We start from the raw sequence: 22,401 nt of genomic DNA, 5'->3' as shown, positions 1-22,401 counted from the left end.
CTAATTAATTTCAAAATGAGATCAAGGTTGCAGTGAGAGCTGTGGGTGAGTTGATCTCTCTATCAGTCTGTAATACCACAGAAATCACTAGCTTTTCTAACTTTAATGTAAAATTAAACTCTTGCTATTTTTAATCACTCAATGGCATAGAAAGCAATAAGGTTTGCCTTTTCTTAGAAGTGTATGACAAGCATATAAAATAGGGGTTTTATTGTTAATTCCTGGAAGAAACAACATGTTCTGATGTGTGTTTTCAGGGAGTATTGCATTTGTTTGGGTTTCTCATGAGTTCAGTAGCAGATTGGCAAATCCATACTTTTTTATTCAGTTTTGGTCTACTTTTAGTAAAACTTGAGCATGTTCAGGTAACAGAAGAGCCCTTACTTACTTACCACCTTGCAAGTATGGCTGGTTGGATCTGCCTTTTCTGTTACACAGTCTTGCTCAAGGTACAAAAGCAGTCTGTACAACTTCACTTAAACCTCTGCTTTACTAATTTCTTTGACTTCACACCAGTGAAGGTAGAGTTGTGGCTGTAGGCAGAATTTTGGGCAAGAAAATGGATGTAAAGTTGGTCTTTCCAATAGCTGGGTTTGGATTTATTTTGGCTTGTAGAAGAGTCTTTGAGGCAGAAGTTATAATGAAGGGATTTTTCCAGCACTGCCTTCTGTGTCCTGGCTCCCTGTTTAGCCTTCTGTTCTGTAGTTGCACTAATGACCTTGCAGTGAATCAGAATCCTGGGCTGCTTTTGGAGCAGCATGGCCAGCAGGGTGAGGGAGATGGTTCTCCCCCTCTACTCCTCTGAAGCACAATCCAGCTCTGGGGCCCCAGCACAGGAAAGGCATGGATGTGTTGGAGCAGGTCCAGGCAACGACCACAAAAATGATCAGAGGGATGGGACACCCCTCCTAGGAGGAGAGGTTGAAAAAGTTGGAGTTGTTCAGCCTAGAGAGGAAAGGACTAAGGGGAGAGCTTATTGTGGCCTTTCAAGTATATAAAGGGGGCTTACAAGAAAGATGGGGACAGATCTTTTGTCTGTAGTGACAGGAAAAGTTGTGATGTTTGTAAACTGAAGAGATTTAGATTGGAAATAAGAGATTTTTTTTTTTTTTATGTGAAGGTGGTGAGACTGAAACAGACATCCCAGAGAAATTGCAGATGCCCCATTCCTGAAAGTGTTTAAGGCCAGTTTGGGTGAGGCTTTGACCAGTCTGGTCTAGGGAATATTTTCCCTGCTTATTGCAGGGGGTTGGATGGGATAACCCTAAAAGGTCCCTTCCAACAAAACCATTCTGTGGTACCTCTGGTTTGTGGCAGTAAAAAATGGTTTGTGCTTCATGTAGACTGATTTTTCTCTTCCAGATTTTGTGGTTATGAACTTCCTGCATGTCTGAGGGGGCATGGAAAGGCAAATGAGTTCTTAAATGAATAGTAGATGTACCACAGCATGCCTTGGATTATGCTTACTGCCCTTAGGATAGTTACCTGCAGAAACTATTATTGAATATACAATTGTCTGTGATCATTCTTTATCCATTAGCATTCTTCAAGTCCTGTTTTCATGGTACTTTGTTGGCACCTGAGGTTGTCAGTACTGCAGTGACTGTACACAACATTGAAAATATTTCTTCATTGTTAACTTGTCATTCTTTACAGAGTGATTTAACTGGCACATTTTTACTACTGAACTGTTCTTTTTGTAATGTAGATAAAAAATTCAGAACAGATTCACTAATCAGAAGTATCTACAACCAAAATAGGCCAGCTGCTCCACCTCACTGGTTTGTTTCAGCAGATGTCTCTGCCACATGCTGCAGAGGAAGATCAAAAATCAACCATGAACATTGGTTGCTTGAAGAAATCAAATATTCAACATAATGTTCATTGAAATATTTTAAAGTCTCTTTTCATAGTACTGAAATATTTAAAAGACTAGCTCTGTGTATCTGTAGGTCAGAGGTCATATGTTGGATCATGTGTATGTACAGTTTATTAGTCTAAGAAATCAACACTGTGTTCTAACACAATCTGAAGTTTAAAGTAATTTTCAGGTAAGAAAAAAATCTCCACAGTCAATGTATTGTGAAGTCTCAGGATTTGTTCATTTAGATCTGATGCATTTTGATCTTTCATTTGCAATAAGGAAAAATGCTGGATGGAAAGGAAAATAAGCTTATGAAATTAAAATTGTTAATGATGAAAGGACTGTTCAGATGAACTGCTATTACTATCTGTATATTTTCTTTCATTTCATATGGTATCACTTGATTTTTAGTATTCAGTGAAGCAAATCAGTGAAGGTTCATTATCTGTCTCTTCCTTGCCCTTGTCTAAGCTTGTAGTATACTGACCTAAATAAATTATAGCTTGCTCTACAAGCATGAATAGTTTTTATCCCCAAAAAGCATTCATTTTCATCTTTTGTTCTTAATACATGCTTATCAATTTTTATTAGAGAAAGTATCAAAACTGTATATTAATCTGCATGACCTGCTATATTTCTCCTGTCATCTTGATTTATTGCATTTGTCCACAGATTTATGGTACTGGCTGCATAACACCTGAAAATATTAACTTAGTGGGTTCCACCAGGGAACTTGGTGATTGTCTCTAAAATTTCAATTGAATTCCTTTAGTTAGTTTTATAAAAAGAAGCCATTTTGCTCAATACAATTTGGGAAATAAACAGATGCCTGCAAGATTTGTTTGTGCTTAGTGCCCTGCATTTCATGTGGTTTATTGGCTGGAGCTTGGTGTTGTACTCAGCATGGCTGGGCAGTTTCTGATTTGGGGCTAGTTTATATCCCAGTGTCCTGGAGCAAACATTTTATTTATTGCACGTAGGTCTAGCTCTAAGTGCTTTGCTGTCCTTTATGAAACCTTTTTTGCCTCCTGCAGTTGGTTGCATTGTTTTACATTTACAAATGTTCCCCTTTTGGATGAAGTCCATAACAATGTGTTTTGTATTTAAATAAAAGGCATCTTTACTAGAGTCCAAGAGAAAATCCTGTTGAAATATTTACTTTACAGTGAGCATCATCTAGATGTACAAATTCTATTTGTTCCTGATGTTTAAAAGTGAGGTTGTTCATCTGGAACTAATAGCAAGGGAATATATTATAAATATAAATAGTAAGTTCATAATGCACTGTTTTGGTATATCAGCTTTGCTTAAGGTACAAAGCTTTAACTATAAAACTATTTTAAACACAGCAAATTACACTGTTAAACTAGTTGCTGGGAGCCCTTGGGAAATTTATTAGAGCATTTTTCTTCCCTAAACAATGTGTGTATATAAATGTGCAATACAATATAGAGTTATCACAACCTTCACAGTTCTTTGAAATTGAATGATCATATGCAGTCATCCACAATGCTAAATATGGCTCTTATCTTTCTAAGCTGAAACTATCCTCATGGTATTAAAATAAATGTTTATATGATGAGGAGTAAGTGTTCCTTTTTAAAAAATTTAAGTCTAGAGCACCTTCTGAATGTGGTGCCAGAATTCTTCAGCCTGAAAAGTGACTAGAGCTTCAATGATTAATGAAGTGGACGCAGGGAAACACAGTTAACCTGTCAGGTTATGGGTAACCTCTCTGATTATTTGTTACAATGTTACCTTTCCTCAGATTGTTAAACTGGCTGTTTATAGAATGCTTCCAAAAAACCTTCAGAGAAGAACTCTGATGCAGAGGCTACACCTGTTCCCTGAAGATGTGAGTAGTCATGCAGTTACATTTTCATCCTTGTGCTATATGGGGGTGAAGAGGGAGTCTTAGCAATAGCACTCATGTCATAAGCAAGTAAATCAAAATGAAAATTAAACTGCTTTGTTTTATATATGTAAATATATATCTGTATGTAGTTGGGTGTTTTCCATATTATTTCATAGAACTGTGAGATTCAAGACATAAAAGATTGGTGTATTTAGGTCAAACACTTAGCATTAAGAATGCAGTGCTATTGAAAAATTTTGGTCTGGCTTTGTGGGCCAGGGTGTTGTTTGCTAAACAGTGAGATGGTTAAGACTATTCTCACCTGTCTCAGGTTATTCCAGAAGATATAGAGAAGAACCTTCTACAGGAGATTCCTCAGCCACGTGCAGTCCCCAGGAGGTTAGATGAGTACACACCAGAAGAAATTGCTGCCTTTCCGAGGGTTTGGACTCCGTAAGTATCTTAGATTTTGTTAAGAGGCATTGACTAAATATGTCTTATATAGGCTCCCACACTATTAGTAAGAAAAAAGTAACCATTCTTCTCTTTATGTCTTTTTTTTGGTGAGAGGTGGTCATTAAAACAAAGAACAATGGTTGCTAAAATTTTCTATTTCTGTTTTGGATTTTTTAATAAGAAAAGCTTTACTTAAAATCATATTTTCAACTCTCTGTTTCATCAAAATGAATAGAGTAAAATCTTTCATTTCCTAGTTTGAGTTGTATGTGCTCTATAATGCATAACTGTTAGGTATAGCCAAAGGAAATGCTACTCAGGCCTGTAAACTTTCAAAAGCTTATTAAAAATCACTTGTATTTAGGCTCCTCACCTTAGATAATACTAAAATAAGTCTGTACATCTGTTCTATGTAATAGGGGCACCTCTGTGTTACAGTCTCTGTTAAAGGAAACAGAATCCAGCAAATACATTTATGGTCTCATCTGAGCTGAAACAGAGAGATTGGTTTTGGTGGCTTCTAACCTATGTCAGTGATAAAAATTGTTTTATTTGCTTTTTTCCTCACTACTGAATGAAGCTGCAATTGCTGAGACCTCTGGGTTTCTATGGGATTTCATGGGGTTAGTCCTGAAGTTTAGATTCTGCACCATTGACCAGAATTGTGCAGTACATTACAGTAAAGCTGATAAGCCTGTCCTATGGCATGGTATGCTGCAGTCTTCTGTAACTGTGATTAGTATTAAAATTGATAAAGGTTCTCCACAGAAATTTAGCTTGAATGAGGAGCTGGCACTTAGTTTTAGCTAACTAATTGTGAGTATCTGTATTGTCAAAGGAAATAGTATTGTGCTGGCAGTTTTTAAAATGCATTTCTTTGCCCCCACACATTGCCATAGTCTTGGCTGAGTCTATCTCCATAGGACTGGGCCACCTTAATTGCATTGACTCGCAGGTGTGTGTGTCAGGAAAAAAAAAAACAAAACAAAAAAAACAAAACCCTGATGCTATCTAATTTAGTCATTGCTGTCAAACTAAGATTGGTAGTATCTTCATGTCAGCATATTAACCTTGGGGGAAATCTGCAGGTAAGAACACTGCTGCAGTTAGAAATCCCCTCCCATAATTTCTTGGAACCGTTCCTTCTGGAGCACAGAGAAAATAAGTATCCCCTTTTTTTTTATATATTTCTCTCTTCTGCAGTCTCATCTGGTTGCTGGTAACTGCTCTCTGTACACAATCTTTTTACTCCTTGTCAATTAGGGGGGCTAGGGAGTGCAACTGCCTTAGAAATCCTGTAACAGATTTGGAGGCTTTAAACTCAGAGGATCATAGTGTTTCTCCTGTGGGAGAGGTGGGGAGCTCAAGTGGGTATTGTGATGAGAAAAATCAGGGAACAGGTGGGCCTGAGAGGAGCAGAATACTGGGTCTAAAATGTGTCAGAGAATGCTAGAGAGAAGTTGAGATAGTGGGCTATGGGGTAGAGAAAAATAAATGGGAATTTGAGAGAATTTTAGTGCTCTGAGTGTAGACTGGGACACAAGTTTCCCTTCAGCCAACTACTCCATCTAGAGCCACATTTAAAGGCCTGGAGACATAAGTAGCCCTTGCTGTGTTGGACTTTTGTCCCACCTGTTTTTCTGCTCTAGGAACTGGTAAGATCTAGCAGAGAGATAAGAATGAAGATGGTTATCTTCCATCTTTCTGCTAACTGCAGGCTCATTGCTAATTGCAGGGCTTCTTGTCCTGGCCTGCAACCAGACCATTTCTGGTGTCAGATAAGATTTAGTTTAACCTTCAGGTCACTTTTTTAGCAATTTTGATCTTGGGAAGGGTTTCCAATATGAAGTAGTTGGAAAAGTAATAATGATGTTTTTCCTGTCTGAAGGAGAAAGTGTATTTTGATTCTGTAGCATTCCAGTTTTGGGGCGAGGGGAGGAGAAGGGCTTAATTGGAAAATAAACCATAAAGAATTGAACAAAATTTGGTAAAATAACTTTCTCATGTGATAAGTAAAATACAGAGGTCTGTAAGAGGGACCTTAAAATGAACCACAGTGGTCAGTGTTCTGATTAAAATGCCAGCAGGAATGTGTGAGAATAGAGAGCTTTGCACCAAATACATTTAAAAAAATGATGTATGAATATGCACAGGCAATAGAATCTGTGTTCTGAGTTTTTTCAGTGTGTGAACCCATGGAAGAAGTAGTGTTTGCAATATTACAGTATTGCTGTAAAAGACTGGAGAAGGAACAAAATTAAGTATTTACTTCTTCTTCTTCTTAGAGGCATATAGCACAAATATGCTTTTGAAAAGAAGTCCAGAAATGGACAGCTTTGTTCAAAAAACCAGAAAGAGGTTAAGTTAAAGTATTGTTGTGTAAATCTGATAATTTGAGATGTACTGAAAAAACAACTACCTGACATGAAAAGTATTTCAGAAGAGAAAACGTAAAAGGAACATGAGTTGTTTTGTAGAAATCCAAATATTGCAGAAATATACATTTATCTCAGAAGGCCAAACTGACTTTCTGTTTAGGTTCCCTTTCATTTCATTCTTTCAGCTGACAGGCTGCCCAGGGAGGCTGTGGAATCTCCAGCCCTGGAGATGCTCAGAGCTCACTGCACAGTTCCTGAGCAACCTGATATAATGTTGAAGTTGGTTCCTTTTTGAGTGTAGTCCTTTTCAGATGGTTCTTTATATATAGGGAAAGTAAACAGATAGTAAAATAGATTAATATTTAATAAACTGTGTTTAAAAAACCCATAGGTTTCTAATCTTACTAGTCCTGTTTGGCTTTTCCTTGTGCTGTTGTTTGCTACTCTGAACTGGGATCTTAAATCTAGGTGAGGACACAGTGCTAAAATGAGTAGCCTGTTCTTGTCCCTGCATTCTGCATTTGGGATGTAAAAAGCCTTATAGTGGACCTGGATCTGTGAGCTTCTGCAGAACCCATAGACTGCTTCCATGCAGTATGAGCAGTCCTTACAATAAATCAGATAATGAAGGACACAGAAAAGCTTTAAACTCCTTTTTTTTCTTCACATGGTTTTAATAATGCTTCCTGATTTATGTGACTGTTATTTATCTTCCATGAAGTTTTGAGCCTGATAACCAACCTGTTTACCAAAGGGTAGATGTTCAAAAGAGAATTAAATATCTCTTGAGAGTGATTAGAAAAGAGAGGAGTTAGAGGGACACAATTTTAGTGGTTTATCTTCTTTCTAGAGAAAAAGAAATAGTTGATATTAGCCCTTTAAGATACCTGTATGTTTTAAGGGAAAAGATCAAATGAAAATAGAGCTTTATTAAAGGTATGTAAGGCTATAAATACAATAAACACCATTATAAGTAGAAAATTAATCTTTGAGGTTTTACACTAAAACTTATACTCAAGAAATGTACACCTTACTGTATATAAACCAGACATAAGATGGATAATAAGGAATGAATGTAAATAGCTGAATTTATTATATCAGGAGGAAAATAGCCCTTTTTTCTTTAGCTGGAAATAGTAATGCAAATTTTCATTTGGAATGTGAAGAACTTGCTCAGTGCTGCTGTTATTGGAGATTTTGGCTATATTTTGTGTTAAAATGTCTTGCTATGGAGGGTTCTTCAAAGAACATTCTGCTGGTAGCTGGAGACTGTCCCACCACAGAGAAAGACACAGTATGCAGGTGGGAAGCTAAAACAGAGAAATAGTTTTTAAGGAAAGCACAGGTGTGGAAACCCAGCAAATTGTTTGGTTTCTAGAGTGGCAAGCCTTCCCATCACCCTTCCTTTCACCATGACAGAACATCAAGAGGAATCCTGCTCCATGAAAATGGAGAATTAAAAGTCAGAATATTCCTAGTCAGAGAAGCTTTATTCAACCATTCTTTCCTTTTATTCCTAATCAGAACCAACTGACTTCCCAACTTGTGCAGAGGTTTTTACTTAGAATCTCCATGGAGAGGTCTGAAGTAAGTGGGATGGAAAACCTTGTAGATACAGGAAAGTAAATGATGTCTGTTCCAGACATATTTCAAGATGAAAAAGATCAAAAACTAGTTCCTTTGACAGAGTTTGATTTTGTACTATGAATGAAACCTTTATTTCACTTGTGTTTGAAATTTCAGATTGTATGTCTTTTAAATGAGTTTTAAACAGAAGTCATCACAGAATTCACCAGCCACATATGACTAAGCAAACAATTCTGTTCCATAAAATGCAAGGATACATCAGATTCATGGGCAAATTTTCCTGTTATATACCATTTGAAAGTTGTTTAACTGTCTGGGTATATATATGATTTGAGACAGTTTTAAAGGCAGGAAATTGTATTTCAAGAAGTATTTGAATAAAAATGTTACCAGATATATGGAACAGCAGCCCTGTGTTGTTCCAGAGAGATGGATGCATTCCTGGGAGTTTCCCTTAAAGCAGAGCTGTGTGATTGCACAGTGTGCTCAGGCTGGTGCTGGTGTGCAGACTGAATGCCTGGTCCTCTGCCAGCACTCCTAGGAGCTCCCCTTGGGCCAGACAGCTGCTTGCATGTCCTTGGGGGAACAAGTTCTTCTACACTTTCAGAGTTTTTAAAACTGATATATTGTAAACTCTGAAATTTGGAAAGCCAAACACCTTCTTAATGTTTATATTTCTGAGTAACCTTCCTGATTTCTGCCCCCATCTTACATCCTGTTTTGAGGCAGGGGGTTGCAGAGCCTGGTCTGAAGCTGTGATTTTGTTCCAGCCAAGCAGTGGGTTTGGCAGGGTCCCAGTACTGACACTGTGTGTCATCCCCATGCCATGGCACACAGACTCCTGGAAGTTTGTCAGCAACACTGTGTGGCTTTGAAAGCAGCAAATCACAATGTTCTCAGACAGAAAAGTTTGTAGGTGATGAAACACAAGCATATTGGATGCCTGTGCACTGCAGATGGCTCTGATAATCCTCTTACATACTCTGTGCCACTCCAGTTCCTCTCCAGTTCTGTGTCCTTAAAGCCAGCCTTGCCAGACTGAGGCACCCAGAAGCCACCTGTGATATTCTCAGCAAACAAATTTGTGGGCACTGGTAAACAGAAAAACTTTTGGGTTAAGAAATCCTCTCAGCCTTCACTTCCTTTTCTGTTTGTTTTCTTAGATCAGCAGCAGTACTTATCTTGCACAATTCTACATTTTCTAGTACAAGTTTCTATTTTTAGTAACACAAATTATTTCTGGAATGTAGTAACTGAGCAGAAAGAGTAGCCAGAGATATTCTGGTTATGTGACTGAAATTATGTTATAAACAGTACTTTTACACATGCAAGAGGCTAAGAGGGTTTATTAGGCTTTTTGTCTCGTAAGTTCTTCAGATAACTTCATGAGGTCACAGCACCAAAAGACACTTCACATTATATTGCATAGAGAAATTTGGACTATTTCCAGTGATGTGCTGTGTTACAAATTATAGCCTCCAGTTTTACTAAGTTTACAAAGTGTATTTTTTTCTTTCTGCAATGAAATACGAGGTAAAAGAAAGGAAAAATTTTTGTACTGATCACCCTAGTTACCTTGAGAAGAGCAGAGGGAAAACCACAAAGCTGTCTCCAACCACAGTGAGGTCTGGAGCTATTTTTATAAGGACCATCTCAAATCTATTCATTAACCTTTAAAATTTTGGTTCTAAATTAAATTTCTCCAGTGTTTTTCTTAGTTTCTGTTCAGTTGTAGAGAATGTCTGCAGCCTCTTGGGGTTTGTATTGTGTTTTATATTATCCCTCACTTGATAATATTTGGTTTTTATATTGGGTTTAGTACTTCCCCTCCAACTTGAGTGCTCATCTTCTCTCACAAAGCAGGGCTAGCATGTAGCAGTGTTGAGAGAAGGCTTGGCCAACACAAACTTCTCTAAAAGATTGAAGCCAGTCTTACTTTTCCCTAAAAAACAAACTGTATAAACCAGGAATAAGCTATCCTGCCAATACAGCCCATTTCTGTTCCAATGTACTCTTTGAGGAATCCCTCTGGCAGTTCATTTTCTGTAGCTTTTTTGCCTCTTGGTAGAAGTTACATGAACTAACTGGAGATCATTAATCCCCAATCATATCTAGGAACTATTACTGGTAACTTTTTTTTCTTAGTAAGGGCATAAAACGTCTCAGGATTTTGTGTAGCATTTCATTTAACAGCAGATTTGGAGGTAACCAAGTCTCACATTTCAAACTACTAGAGCTGGGACTAAATTCCTGTGGACAAAAAGCCACATAGATACTTAAGAAGAAAATTGCTCTCCTCTCCATTAGGTTTTAGCCACAGGGAGCAACTGGACACTAATCAAGAAGGCTCAGTAACTCAGTCATCTTAAAAATCCAACACATTCATGTTCAGATTGTTTAACCTATTGACTTCAATTACTGGCTTTTCTCTGGCATGCTTAAAACAGATCAGTGCTACTGGTTCTTGTACCCATTACCTGGGGGAAGCTTAGGTTGCTTTTAAAATGAGAGTTGAAGGTGAGAGATAATAAATGGTAACTGGGCCCTTTTACTTGAACTTTCTGAAAAAAAAAAAGCTCCAGTGCTACTTTCCTCTTCCCTTGAAACATGTTTATCTCATGTGTGAGAATAGAAACTAAATGAATGGAAATTTGACAAGGAATAAGAGAATGATTGTATATGATACTGTTGAACTACTTGCCCAGATGAAATTAGAGTTAGATTAATTTTTAATCACTCTTTATAAATTACTAGATTTCCTTTTTTCACTCCTGTGGCTGACAGTAAGTCTGGAAAATATTTTACCACTCCTTCACCCAGTTCTCTGTTTATTTGAAGAATAATGTAATTCTTTGTCCAAAGCCAAGTGTACAGTGCTGCTCTGTAGACAGACCTACAGTTTTTAGCAGAATATATCACCAAAAGAGAAACCTGTATTCAAAAAGCAGCATCTTAATAAGATGAAGCTTACATATATAATCCTTTGATTTAACTTAAATATTTTTCCAGGCAGAATTCATATAAGCAAGTTCAAAATCAAGGAATTTCAGTAAGTTTTAAAAAAGCTTAGATATATTTGCTTAATTTGATTTACAGAACAAGGTTTTAACCACTTTATTTTAAATTTTAATAAGCCATTCTTCATATCACTAAGAGTACCTCAATGCACATCAGATAATTTGATTTAAGGACACTTTTTAAAAACTACAGCAAGTGCTAGTTTTATATAGAAAAAAAGCAAACATGGTGCAGCTGAGCACCACAAAATACACATCTTGAGTTTTGTTTCTGCAGAAGAGGATTATAGCTGTACTTACACAGCAGTATCAACTTGCTTACTCTTGTTCCAAAATGCAGCTTCTGTTGCTGCAGTTGGTTCTCCAAGTAAAATGAGTTATACTTGTAGAAGTGCTTTTTAGGCAAGACAAGTCTTCCTGACCACACCACCAACATGGAAACAGTTCTGTGCCCCAAGCAGAGGAATTGAGGGCTTAGGATAGACCATAGTGTGAATTGGAAATTTAATGATAGTTGAAATATCATTAGCTATTTCACTGATTGTTTTATCAGAGGCACAGAGCTACCATGGGATAATAAGTACACCTTGAGCAGAAGAATGATTCTTCTCCCCTCAGCACCAAAGTGTTGATGTTTGAGTGTAACCACATAATTTGGTTTTACAGGGAATTAGAGTAGTATCTCATTCTTGGGTTTGGATTTACTAGTGTGGTCAGTGAAAAAGATGAAATGTGTTCAGAAATCCCCTTTAGCTATAGTCCTCTTGCCTAATAGCTATTGACTTTGGCACAACTTGCAAAATGTTCCTGAAAATTACATATATTCCTCTTGTTTCAGATTTTACAGTAAATTTTGTCTCTGTGTTGAAGTTTTTCTATAAAAACAAATCTTCAATACTCAAAGTTTCATAGTTTATTCAGAAAATTACCTTAAAATGTGTGCCAGATAAGCAACAAATTTCATGTTGCGTGTATTGTGTGCTAGTTTTAGACAAAACCAAATTATTTGGAGCCTTTTGTTATAAGAAAAGGCTAAAAGCCACATATTGCCCTTAATAAGCAGATCAGAAAGAGGAGCCATAGAACCATTCTGTGTAAGCAGACAACTATCATCAGTTAGCAATAATTCCACATTCCTGTGATGGTGATTTCCAGATTATGGAGAAGAGCATCACAGTGATACAGATTGAGTGTGCCTGCCAGCATAGAGAAATGAGATCAGAGTGGCTGAGGACTAGTGACTAAGTGGCATGATCAGTCCACAAAATCTTTCCACTGATTGGTTTTCCCCAGTCTGTCATCTGTTCTAAACAGTGTTGTTTATAAATTCCTCTAAATGAGACCTTTATGAGCTAGTGGATATCACTTGTTCAGTACTGAAAAAATTAGGGGTATGTTAGAAGTACTTCAGTACCAATTATTTCTTTGTGTGTTCTAGTTTTTCAGCCAAGTTTGGAGAGATTTTGTCCTTGTTTCTTAAAATTTTCGAAACTTGTCAGAAAAAGTCAAGGAGAGCTTCTGTAAAACTACATACTCATGCTGAAGACTCCTTCAGCCTTTTGGGGAATGCTGCAGTGTTCAGGAAAGAGGATGGGGGGAAAATAGCTGCTGGATAAAAAGCTAACATAGCAGCCACAGACCTAAAACCCTCTGGGGTGAGTTACTCTAAAAAGTTTTGATAACTGAGTTAAGACAAATACTTTCTTGGTTTTGTTTTTGATGAATAACCTATGCAAATGGAAAACCTATCAGACATTAAATTTTTCAGGTAATTGAAAGTGTTGTATAGACTGTGAATGGAAGAGATGGATGTGCCTTTCCTACAGGTTGGTTATTAATTTTAAGGGGGTTTTCATGCATCTGGAGTGCTTTCAATCATGGAAGCAGTAAAATCTTAACAGGATTCTAAGCCTATACTCTTCAAATTTGGCTCTTGTACCACTGCTCTCATCTCAGTCACTATATTAGCCTGTGAACATTAAGCCTAATGCCTTAAGGCACCAACCTTGTGCAGAGCTGATGTAAATCCTTCCTGAACACTCCTTGTCAGTGGAGCTGAGAGTGCAGAAATTCCAGGGAACTCCAACTCTCTGGGTCATGTGCTTCAATGGTGAGGTGATTGCCCACAGGTGAAAAGAAAATTGCAATTTGAGACAGAGCTTCCACACCAGGTGTGCACTGCTGAGTCAAGAGCAGGTAGTGACAGGTCACTTCTTGTGCAGCATTGACTCTTACTCCTCAGCAGAGGAAGGTTTGGAACCATCAGCAGTCATTAACACAGGCTTGGAAATGACTGTAACAATTCCATGGGATTTGACTTCATAAAACTTGTTTAGAAAAGTCTCAGACAATGCAGTGTAACAGCAAAGCAGTGTGAGTAGGGATTGTTTGTGGAGAGATGGCTCTCCAGGTTTTTTGAGCTTGGAGGAAGATAAGGTCATGTTATCAAATGCTGTTTATCAGCACTGTGGGGTAGAAGAAACTAGGGAGGTGTGTCACTTCTTTTAGAAGAAGAAAGGGGAATGTTGACTACAAGTTCTATTGTTATAGCTAATCCCAGTGCATTTGAAAGTTCTAAGAAACAGTCATTTGGATTAAATTATTTGAAGAGATATTCTGAGTCATTAAAAATGAAGAGAAAATACATTTTAAAATACTGCCTGGATTGTAAAATAACATATAGAATAAAATACGTATAGAATAGACAGTGTTATATAATACTCTACAGCCTTACCTTCATTGTTTCTTTGAGGTTAGTAATGCTAACCTGTCTGCTCTAAGATGCTACAAGGTTTTAGCTTGTTTGCTAGAAATAAGATGGTGAAGTTGTTCTGTATATTTTTGGAATCAAGTTTTAGTTGCAGTCTAACACTGACTAGTGATTACTTAGATTTGGCCTCCATAGAATAACACACACATCTCCCTTATTTTATTTTTTCTGAGGCTGTTTTTATTTTTTCTGAGGTTCCACAAAACATTGCTAGGCAAAGGGAAACATCATTGCTGGAATGTGCTGACAAGAATTTAATAAAGATGGAGCTGTGCAGCAAATCTCTTCAGAGTTGATTGAAATAAATACTCACTCCAGGAGTTGAGAGTTGAACACATTTAACTATTGCAGAGGTTCTCTGTCCTGTCCTTCCTCACAGGAAAAATACCCTTGGAAGAGGATATTTCACATCACACTGAAAAAAAAGTGTGAAGTGGGGGGTCCCATCATAGTTACAAATATGCAAGTAGTTCTTTTTGTGCTGTTAGTTTCTGTTTGCCATCTGACATGTTCAGAGGCTGAGGTCATAGCTTTGTGAGCATTTTTTCTGGCAATAAGGCTCAGTTTTAAGAATCATCCATCACTTATCCTGCCTCTCCATTCTGCTTGTGAGGCAACAGAATGGAGAATCAGAGAACTGGCCTAGATTAAAGACAACCTTGTTTTTTGCAGCTGCACAAAGGGGTGTATGCTTGAGTTGGTTTGAGTTGCTAGGGAAGCACATGTATGTTCACCAAATTTCAGTATTAATTAATGATACAGGTGCCAGCTCTATACTCTGCAGTGCTTTTCAAACATAACTGTAACTGTGAAATCTGCAGAGACACTGAAGCAAAAATTGACAATGGCAAGCTGTAGCCCAAGGACACATGCCTCTTTGAGTCATCTCTAAAGGCCATGAAGAATAGCAGGACTTCTCCATGTTCTAGGGTTTATATTTACCTCAGTCTTATTTCATGAAGTGTGGTACAGGGCAGAGAAGTTACTGTTTACCTGTAAATGGGAAAACTCTCACAATCCATTGTATTTTTTTCAGCACTGCAGTGTAGGGCTGGCATCTGTATCAAAAAGCAATACTTATATAAAATACTTTAATTCTGCAGAGTTTTTGGAAGCTCTGTACCAGTTACAATGGGGACCACTAAGACCTTTTGTTTTCCATTGCAAAAGCTGATCCTAGGAGCTGGATATATGTGCAACTTTATCTGGTTTTAGGTTTCAGTGGCTGTGAACTGTCAGCATTTTTCATCAGCTATATTTCTTTTCTGTTAGCTGTGAGTATGGATAAAAATTGGGAGAATTTACAGAATCAGAGAATTGTGAGGGTTTGGAAGGGACCTATGGAGATCATCCAGTCCAAGGCAGGATCCCCTAGAGCAGGTTACACAGGAATGCATCCAGGTGGGCTTTGACTGTCTTTAGAGAGGGACAATCCATGACCTCCCTGGGCAGCTTTAAGGGATTTAATCAGAGCTTAAGACCAGCTCTTCAGTGCCTTTTACTCAGTGGTAAAGTATTTGTTAAGAGAGAAGCACTGAGAGACCTCCTATAATCAATGGGTTGCTGATTTAATTTGCTGAGTATTTTGCCTAGAACTCACAGAACTGTCTTAACACTTTTTATGTGGAGTATAAAAATGTTTTTTACATATTTTGATGACAGACATCTGCTGCACAGACTAATGTTGCGTATTTTCAGTGAACCCATAATAGTTTGCATTTCAGCATAGATTGCAGAGACATTGGTTCCCACATTCTCCTATTTCTCCTTGTCTTGGAGTCTCTTGTGAATATGCAGCAAAACTCTTTTTTCCTCCAAGAGTGTTACTTTAAAAATAAAAAGAAGAGAAGCGTCTATGTGAAGTCTTTCCTGTGTGTGAATTTCTGAACTGACCTTTCTAGGAGATAGCATTTCCTTTGTTCCAAGTGCATAAACTCAGGCCTTTGGTGAGGAAGGGCAAAAGCACTGCCATCAAAGAAGACTCTCACATAGATTTATGTCACTTATCAATGAGCAGTTACCCATTGATGCTCACTAGTAGTTCATAATTCTCTCTGAGTTGACAGTGTTTTTTGTGGGCTCATATTCTTCATGTGACAAAATGCCTATAACACTTTTGCCAAAGGGAGTGTTTTTCAAGGCTTAGCTTTCCTGGTGCCAAGGACTCTTCAAAAGCAGACCAAAAGCCAAGTACTGGTGGGCATAAAAAGCCTACTGTGGCAATAGAAAAGGCTTTAAAAACTTTTGTGTTTGTTCACACAAGTGTTTCAGTGTGGAAAATCCTGTTTTTAAGCTTCATTAACTTCATAAGACTGCAAACTAAGAGTCCAGTGTTTTGTGCATTTTTATGCATTTAAATTTTAAGACAAAGAGCATTAAAGTTGAAATGCAGATTACAAGCAAGCAAGGAAAAAAAAAGGATTTTCACCCCAGAACAAAGTGCTGTGAGACCTGTAGCTCTGCAGCACCCCAGCATAACCCTATGAAGTTTTAAGTGAGCAATTCATAGAAAAATGCAAAATCCTTTGAGCAATGTACAAGAGGATAGATCGGCCTATAAAAAGAAAAAGTAATTACTATAAGATGTAAGACAAGGATGTCTTTGCCATGCTACGTTTCCTAAAATCTTCCAGCACTGTCCACCTGTCTAGGATGTATGTAGTGATAAAACTTCTAAGTCACTGATGATAATTTTTCAAAATCCTTTACTCTTACTACTCCACAAACAGTTTGATATAATGAAATACCTATTCTGGCATGCAGGGTGAGATCTGAGTAACAAAATGTGGAATGGCAGAGGGGCTGGAAGCACAGGATGTTTAAGGTCCCTTCTGACCCAAACCATTCTGTGATTCTATGAATTTTTCCAAGTACTGAAGTCTGGGATTCTAGGAAATGTGACTTGACTTCCCAGCACACACCAAACATTGAGTACGTTCAAGTTCAACATTAAGCAAGTATGTAAACAACCTATATGGTGTTTGCAGCAGTTCTGTCATGCACAAAAGATACAAGTCCAAATGCTAATACAAAATATGCTTTTTAAATGGAAAACAAAGCAGCTTTGTGGTTAATCATATTACAAACACTAGCTCTTCTTTATAGTTGTTCTGGAAAATTCACACAGTTTTATATGCTACTCTTGAAATAGCACAAATTGAATACCAGAGTTTTTCATGTGAGATCGTGTGGGCTTATACAAGGTTGTGTGAATGACTTCACTTTGCAGTGCTAGTGCTTGGCAAATTCTAGAACTGCAACATAGGACTCATCAAGTGTTGGATTTTTGTGTGGCATCTCTGCAGCCATCTAAGCTCTCAGTCTTTAAAGTAAGCTGTCTGTTTCTGTTACTGTCTGCTTTTCATTTCCATTATTGAGCTAAATTACAGATAAAATTTACCACCTTTGGGAATTTAACTTGGTTAGAGTAGTGGCTTGCAAGTTTTCCTGTAAACCAGAATTTTTCATTCAACTTCATGGAAGATCTGGCCCTGCATTTATTCAGATGTCTCTAAAACCTTTGTTAATATCTCTCTTGCTGAGTTGTGGTGAGTTCACAGATGAGAGAAGCAGTGAGAATTGTGTTCCCACAGCTGCAGGTGTGTGTGGGATGGGGGCTGTGAGGAGACCACTGGGGAGGGACTGGGCAGAGTCCAGCATGTGCAACTTCTCTGCAGGACATCTTAGGGATGTAGACATGCATCTGGGCTGCAAACCCAGCCTTCTAAAAGCTACGAGCTGATCTGAGCTGTGTAGTTTCAGGGACAACGTGGTTCCACATGTGGCTGTGTGGCAGGCAGGGAGAGATATGTGCCCGAATAGGAAATCACAGGGGATTGCAAACAGCAGCCTGCTTCTATCTGAATTGTAGATTCAGACAGAGGGGGACTGTAGAACTTTTAAGATTGAAATTAGGAGGATTTTTAAATCATGAGTTTTGAGTAGTATTTTGGTAGACTGTGCTGTTAACTAAACTTACCACCTTATGCATGGATTATTCTGTTTCTAAAAGTGAAGACAAATTAGTGCCTGTGTTTAAAGCCCTCTAAGACTGCATTCAGTTCTAGATGTTTTTTTGTTTTGCTTTGGAAAGTAGGAGTGAACAGCTAGTCCTGATATATGTAAATTCCTAGAGGTCTTAGTAAATTTCTTAATTTGTTCTGTCTTGTTTGTATAATCCAGGAAATACTCATCCTTGTCAAAAAAACTTCACCAGAATAAGGAAATAAAAGTAGACAAGGCTGCTACTGCAGCCTTAAAGCAAAGCCACTGTAGTGCACATGCACATTTCTTAAAACATTTTTTCCCCCAACAGACCTAAAGATTTTCGAAGGAAGTAATGACAAGAAAAGAAGAAGTGCCATCAGAAGTGTCTCTCCTCCTTCAAAGAAAATTCTTCTAATATGGAAGCATCTGTGCAGCTCAATCAACCCTTCCATGTTGAATGTTTCTGACAGCTGTTAGCAAACTTGACTTGGCAAGATTACAGAAATTACTGTATTTGAAATAGCTAAGAATAGGTATTATCTTGTTAATACCATCTATACTCTGCATTGTACGATGTGGTATTTGATACTGTTATTAAAGAATTAATACCTTTGTAATGAGTATTTGTGTCTCATACAAACAGTACATTGACTATTGCTATGAAGTAGCTCACTCTAGAAGTTGCAAAACTTTAATTCCATGCAGGAGGAGCAGAGAATAATTATGATCACCAGCCATAATTTTTCATCCTTGAGCTTTGGCCATCTTTTGATACATTGTGCTCTAAGGAACAAAATGACAACTACTGTATTTTTAATAATCTTACTTTTTCAGACTACTATTTATCTGCATCTGAATCTGGGATGTCCTGAGTGACAACAGCAAGGGTCACTACTTTCTAGGTGCTGAATGTCATTAAATGTGTTCTGAATGATATTTTATACTTGATGTTGAGATATTGCATGGTTTTCTGTGAGAGATTTGAATCTCTGTGATTCTGTTTGCCTTGGAAAGCAGCCAGGCAGAGCATTGCTCCAGCTGGGCATGGCTTTTGAAGATGGCACTCTCTGGACTTCAGAGTGTTGGTAACTCTGCTTGTTACCAACAGAACAACCAGATGGGGCTGTTCAACCACATCCCTGGTGTTGCCCTATCACTCTCTGTGGCCCTACAAGAACTTGAGATTTGGATATAGTGTTGAGGGACAGCCAGTTGGGACTAATATTTTGTGCACTGTTAGCAGGAGACTCAAAATCTTTCAAAGACAACATGAGCAGAATTGTTTGAAAGCTGATTTTTTTCTATGAGTGACCTTCTCAGCCACTTCCAGAGGACCTGCAGGTCAGCATATCTCAGACAGAACTCTGAGCTGTATCAGTAGAACCTGGATGGGAGTGAGCTAGCCAGGGAGGGGCAGAGGGAGTTTGCAGCAGGATGAATTAACACAGGTGTTCACAGCCAGTGCCAGCAGGGGCATTAACCCTGTGAGCCCAGGCATTACTACATTTAGTTTTGATAATACCTCTGAGTATCAGTTGCACTTGCCAGGCTGTGGTACCTTCTTGTGGCCAAGAGAGCCATGCTCACATGGGGCCTCAATATTTGCCAAGTGGGGTTAAGCTGCTAAAAAAGTCCATAAACTACATTATACTTTTCTACCTTCTATTTTAAATGCAAGTGCAGGTAACGAAATGACATTCAACTCACATTCCATCAACTTTTATCACCTTGCCCCAAGAAAATGATTGCAATAAAAGGTGAAAGAAGTAATGGGAAAACAGAAAGAACCTAGGAAGGTATCCAGCCCCAGCCAGAACCTGCTAGTCACGTGTGCAAATTGTGTGGGCTGCTAGAGGGTGAGTTCTAGGTGAGATAATTGGAGTCTACACAGTACCCATTCATCTTCCTAGTGAGCTAAGGGAGCTGCTGGTAGTGGCCAGAGGCCAAACTGACAGGCTTTTCTTTGCAGTAGAATGTGGCTGGACTCCCTCCCAGTCAGGAAGATGTCCTGGGATGTACAGTACAGCCTCTCCATGTCTGTATCGGGCTGAAGAAAAAGTGTTTTAAACCTATGCTTTCAACTTACATGACCAATTTTGAGCTAAATCTTGCTCAGTCCCAGTGCTGTTCAAATCTGTTTATTGTTTCTTTATAACTTACCATGTTTGTTGATGATGAATTGCTCTGTGCTCAAGTGGTTGGGTTGACATTTTGCCTTCCTCACCTCATTAGCTCATCCAAGTTGCCATCCCAGCTACACCTGCCAGGCTTTTCACTTGGGCATGTCAACATGTGGAATCTCACATCTGCAGCTGGTACAACTATCTCAGCTCATAGCTACATCTGCCTTTGTCCATAAAGAGTTTAAAAAATAAGGCTAAATAATGTTTATACTACAACCTTTAAAATAAAACCATTGCCCCAAAGTGTTGAAAACAGGAAATGTTTTTCCTTCTCATTACATTCTATCCCCTGAAAATCTAATGCAATTGTTTTGAGTTAAAAATCAAATGAATACAGAATTACCATACAAAAGCTTACCACTTTTATTTGCATACAAAACAGAAATGAAAGAGGTTCACAATAAATTATCAGTGTGCTCTCACGGAACATTCTTGTGTATTTATTTTAGGTGAGTTAAGAAAACAATGGTCAGTTAATGTAAGAAATCTTTGCAAAAGGGTAATAAGCCAGGTGCAAGGACACTTGATGCATTGTTCTCCAGTGGATTTAGTCAGGTTACTCTGCTAGTAAAGCAATTCATCCAAAATAAACAGAAAATAATCAGGGAAAAAATGGATAACAAAACATCAACTTTGTGAATGATTCTACATACACAACCTAGCCAGACACATTTTTTTCAGATACAGTTAGAAAAGTGAATGGAACAGTACTCCAGAGAAAGATCTACAAGTGATGATGAAAGTGATGAAAGTGACCTTTCATCATCAGCTAGCACCAACCCACTAACATACTAAACTTCTGGCATGCAAGATAATTACCATTATTTGTTGTGTCAACTGGCCATGTACACTTTTTTCTCCTTTAACATAAGAGCCCGTAAACGTCTTCAGTGGCAGGTGAGGCACCAGGACAGGTGTGCATGAAGGTTTCCCTTTTCACAGGGTTCACTGGGAGGGGCGCTTCCCGCTGGCCGGTGCGCGCTGGCGGGTCCTGGCGCTCCTTTTGGCTATCCGCGCGAAGCGACTGATTCCCGGCGACCTCAGCTCAACGGCTTCCATCTCTTCTTGAGCAGGAGCAAACTCTGGTTGAGCAAGATGAGGTGATGGATAGGACTGGGAGTACGGGGATGGAAAGGGGTAGGACCCGGGAACTACGTACGGCTGTTGCTCACCATCGTAAAGGTCCTCAGGGTCATAGATTTGGTAGGAGTTATGTGGCAACTGCACTACTGGGATGTCTTGATCGGTTGGCTCACCGTATCCACCTTAACCCACCACCACCAAGAGCATTCATACGGTTAACACAGGAGAAGGGGAGTAGAAAATTAAAGCATTCATTAGGAAATTGACATTTTATAGATAGATACATTTCTATATCGTGTGTGTGAGTATATATATATATAATCTTTAAATACACATCTTTTATTCACATAAATGAACAATGAAAACATTTAACAAAATTAATAAGCCGGAGCAATTGGAAACCCACCAACAGACAGCCGAGTTAGTTGGAAACCACCACCCATTTTGTCAAATGTCCAGTTGTAATACGGTGCTCATTATACACTGCACACTCTGCCTGCTATAGCTTATTCCAATTACAGGCTAGAATACATGATTAGCAGGCAAAAATGGGTCAGGCAATAATTTTTAGCAGTGCCAGGAAGCCAAGTGCATGTACAGCAGCTGTAAGTTCATTAGTGGTAGTCATTATCGTTGCTGGAAAGCACAGAGCAGTTCAGCATCCATCTCTGACCTTCAGCCCAATGAGACCTGAACCAGAATGAGCCTTTCACCTTCTGGATTGGTAGCCATTGTAAGGGATTGGGCCTTAAAACAGGAAATGAACAACGGGGAGGGGAAGTGAGGAGAAAAGGATAGGAAGAGACGACAACAAAAACATTCAGGTAAGTAAAACATACAAATCAGCTCGGGGCAGATTAAACTGTAAACATCAAACAAATATGCATAATATTTGTAGTTTAGTGCTTCACTAATAAATTTCGATTTTAGGTTGGGTGATACAATTTTTGGTAATGTTTGTTAACTTCTTCCCATGGCCTCTCCGTGCTATAACAAGATGGGAAAGTAGGATACAGAGCAGATACAGAAAGAAAAATTTTGTCCAGATGGCTTCACTGGTTAATGATGGACACGTGCATCCCTGTGCCAGGTTACACTACACTACTAGGTTTAGTAGGGGTCATGCTCTCATGCCACTCAGAGGCACATAGAAGGGGAGATTGAGCAACACGTTTGAAAAATTACAAGTGTAAAAACTCTGCTGTCACAAACATGAGTTGG

At 38.5% G+C, this 22,401-nt stretch overlaps 2 protein-coding genes across 4 annotated transcripts in view; one reads left to right on the top strand and one right to left on the bottom strand.

Moving 5' to 3' along the window:
- MRPL13 (mitochondrial ribosomal protein L13) overlaps positions 1 to 18,531 on the top strand; it is a gene marked incomplete at its 3' end in the record, with an annotated part of 29,445 nt that extends 10,914 nt beyond the window's left edge. The window contains exons 5-7 of one of the 2 annotated variants that reach the window (XM_079300109.1): positions 3,633 to 3,719; positions 4,051 to 4,172; positions 18,243 to 18,531. In XM_079300109.1, coding sequence (XP_079156235.1) covers positions 3,633 to 3,719; positions 4,051 to 4,172; positions 18,243 to 18,267 — 234 coding nt within the window. Of the gene's footprint in view, positions 1 to 3,632; positions 3,720 to 4,050; positions 4,177 to 18,242 lie in introns of those variants that run through there. The other variant, XM_079300110.1, reaches the window with a different exon arrangement.
- A 1,905-nt stretch (positions 18,532 to 20,436) lies between these two features.
- Positions 20,437 to 22,401, bottom strand: part of COL14A1 (collagen type XIV alpha 1 chain) — a 109,536-nt gene continuing 107,571 nt past the window's right edge. Inside the window, exons 48-49 of one of the 2 annotated variants that reach the window (XM_079300104.1) lie at positions 21,270 to 21,362; positions 20,437 to 21,179 (exon numbers count right to left, since the gene is read on the bottom strand). In XM_079300104.1, coding sequence (XP_079156230.1) covers positions 21,043 to 21,179; positions 21,270 to 21,362 — 230 coding nt within the window. In that variant the 3' untranslated portion in view covers positions 20,437 to 21,042. The remainder of the gene's footprint in view (positions 21,180 to 21,269; positions 21,363 to 22,401) is intronic. The other variant, XM_079300105.1, reaches the window with a different exon arrangement.

The sequence above is a fragment of the Erithacus rubecula genome, assembly GCF_903797595.1.
Source record: "Erithacus rubecula genome assembly, chromosome: 3".
Taxonomy (NCBI): domain Eukaryota; kingdom Metazoa; phylum Chordata; class Aves; order Passeriformes; family Muscicapidae; genus Erithacus; species Erithacus rubecula.
The sequence above is the reverse complement of the archived record's forward strand: the minus strand, read 5'-3'. Positions and strand labels throughout refer to the sequence as shown.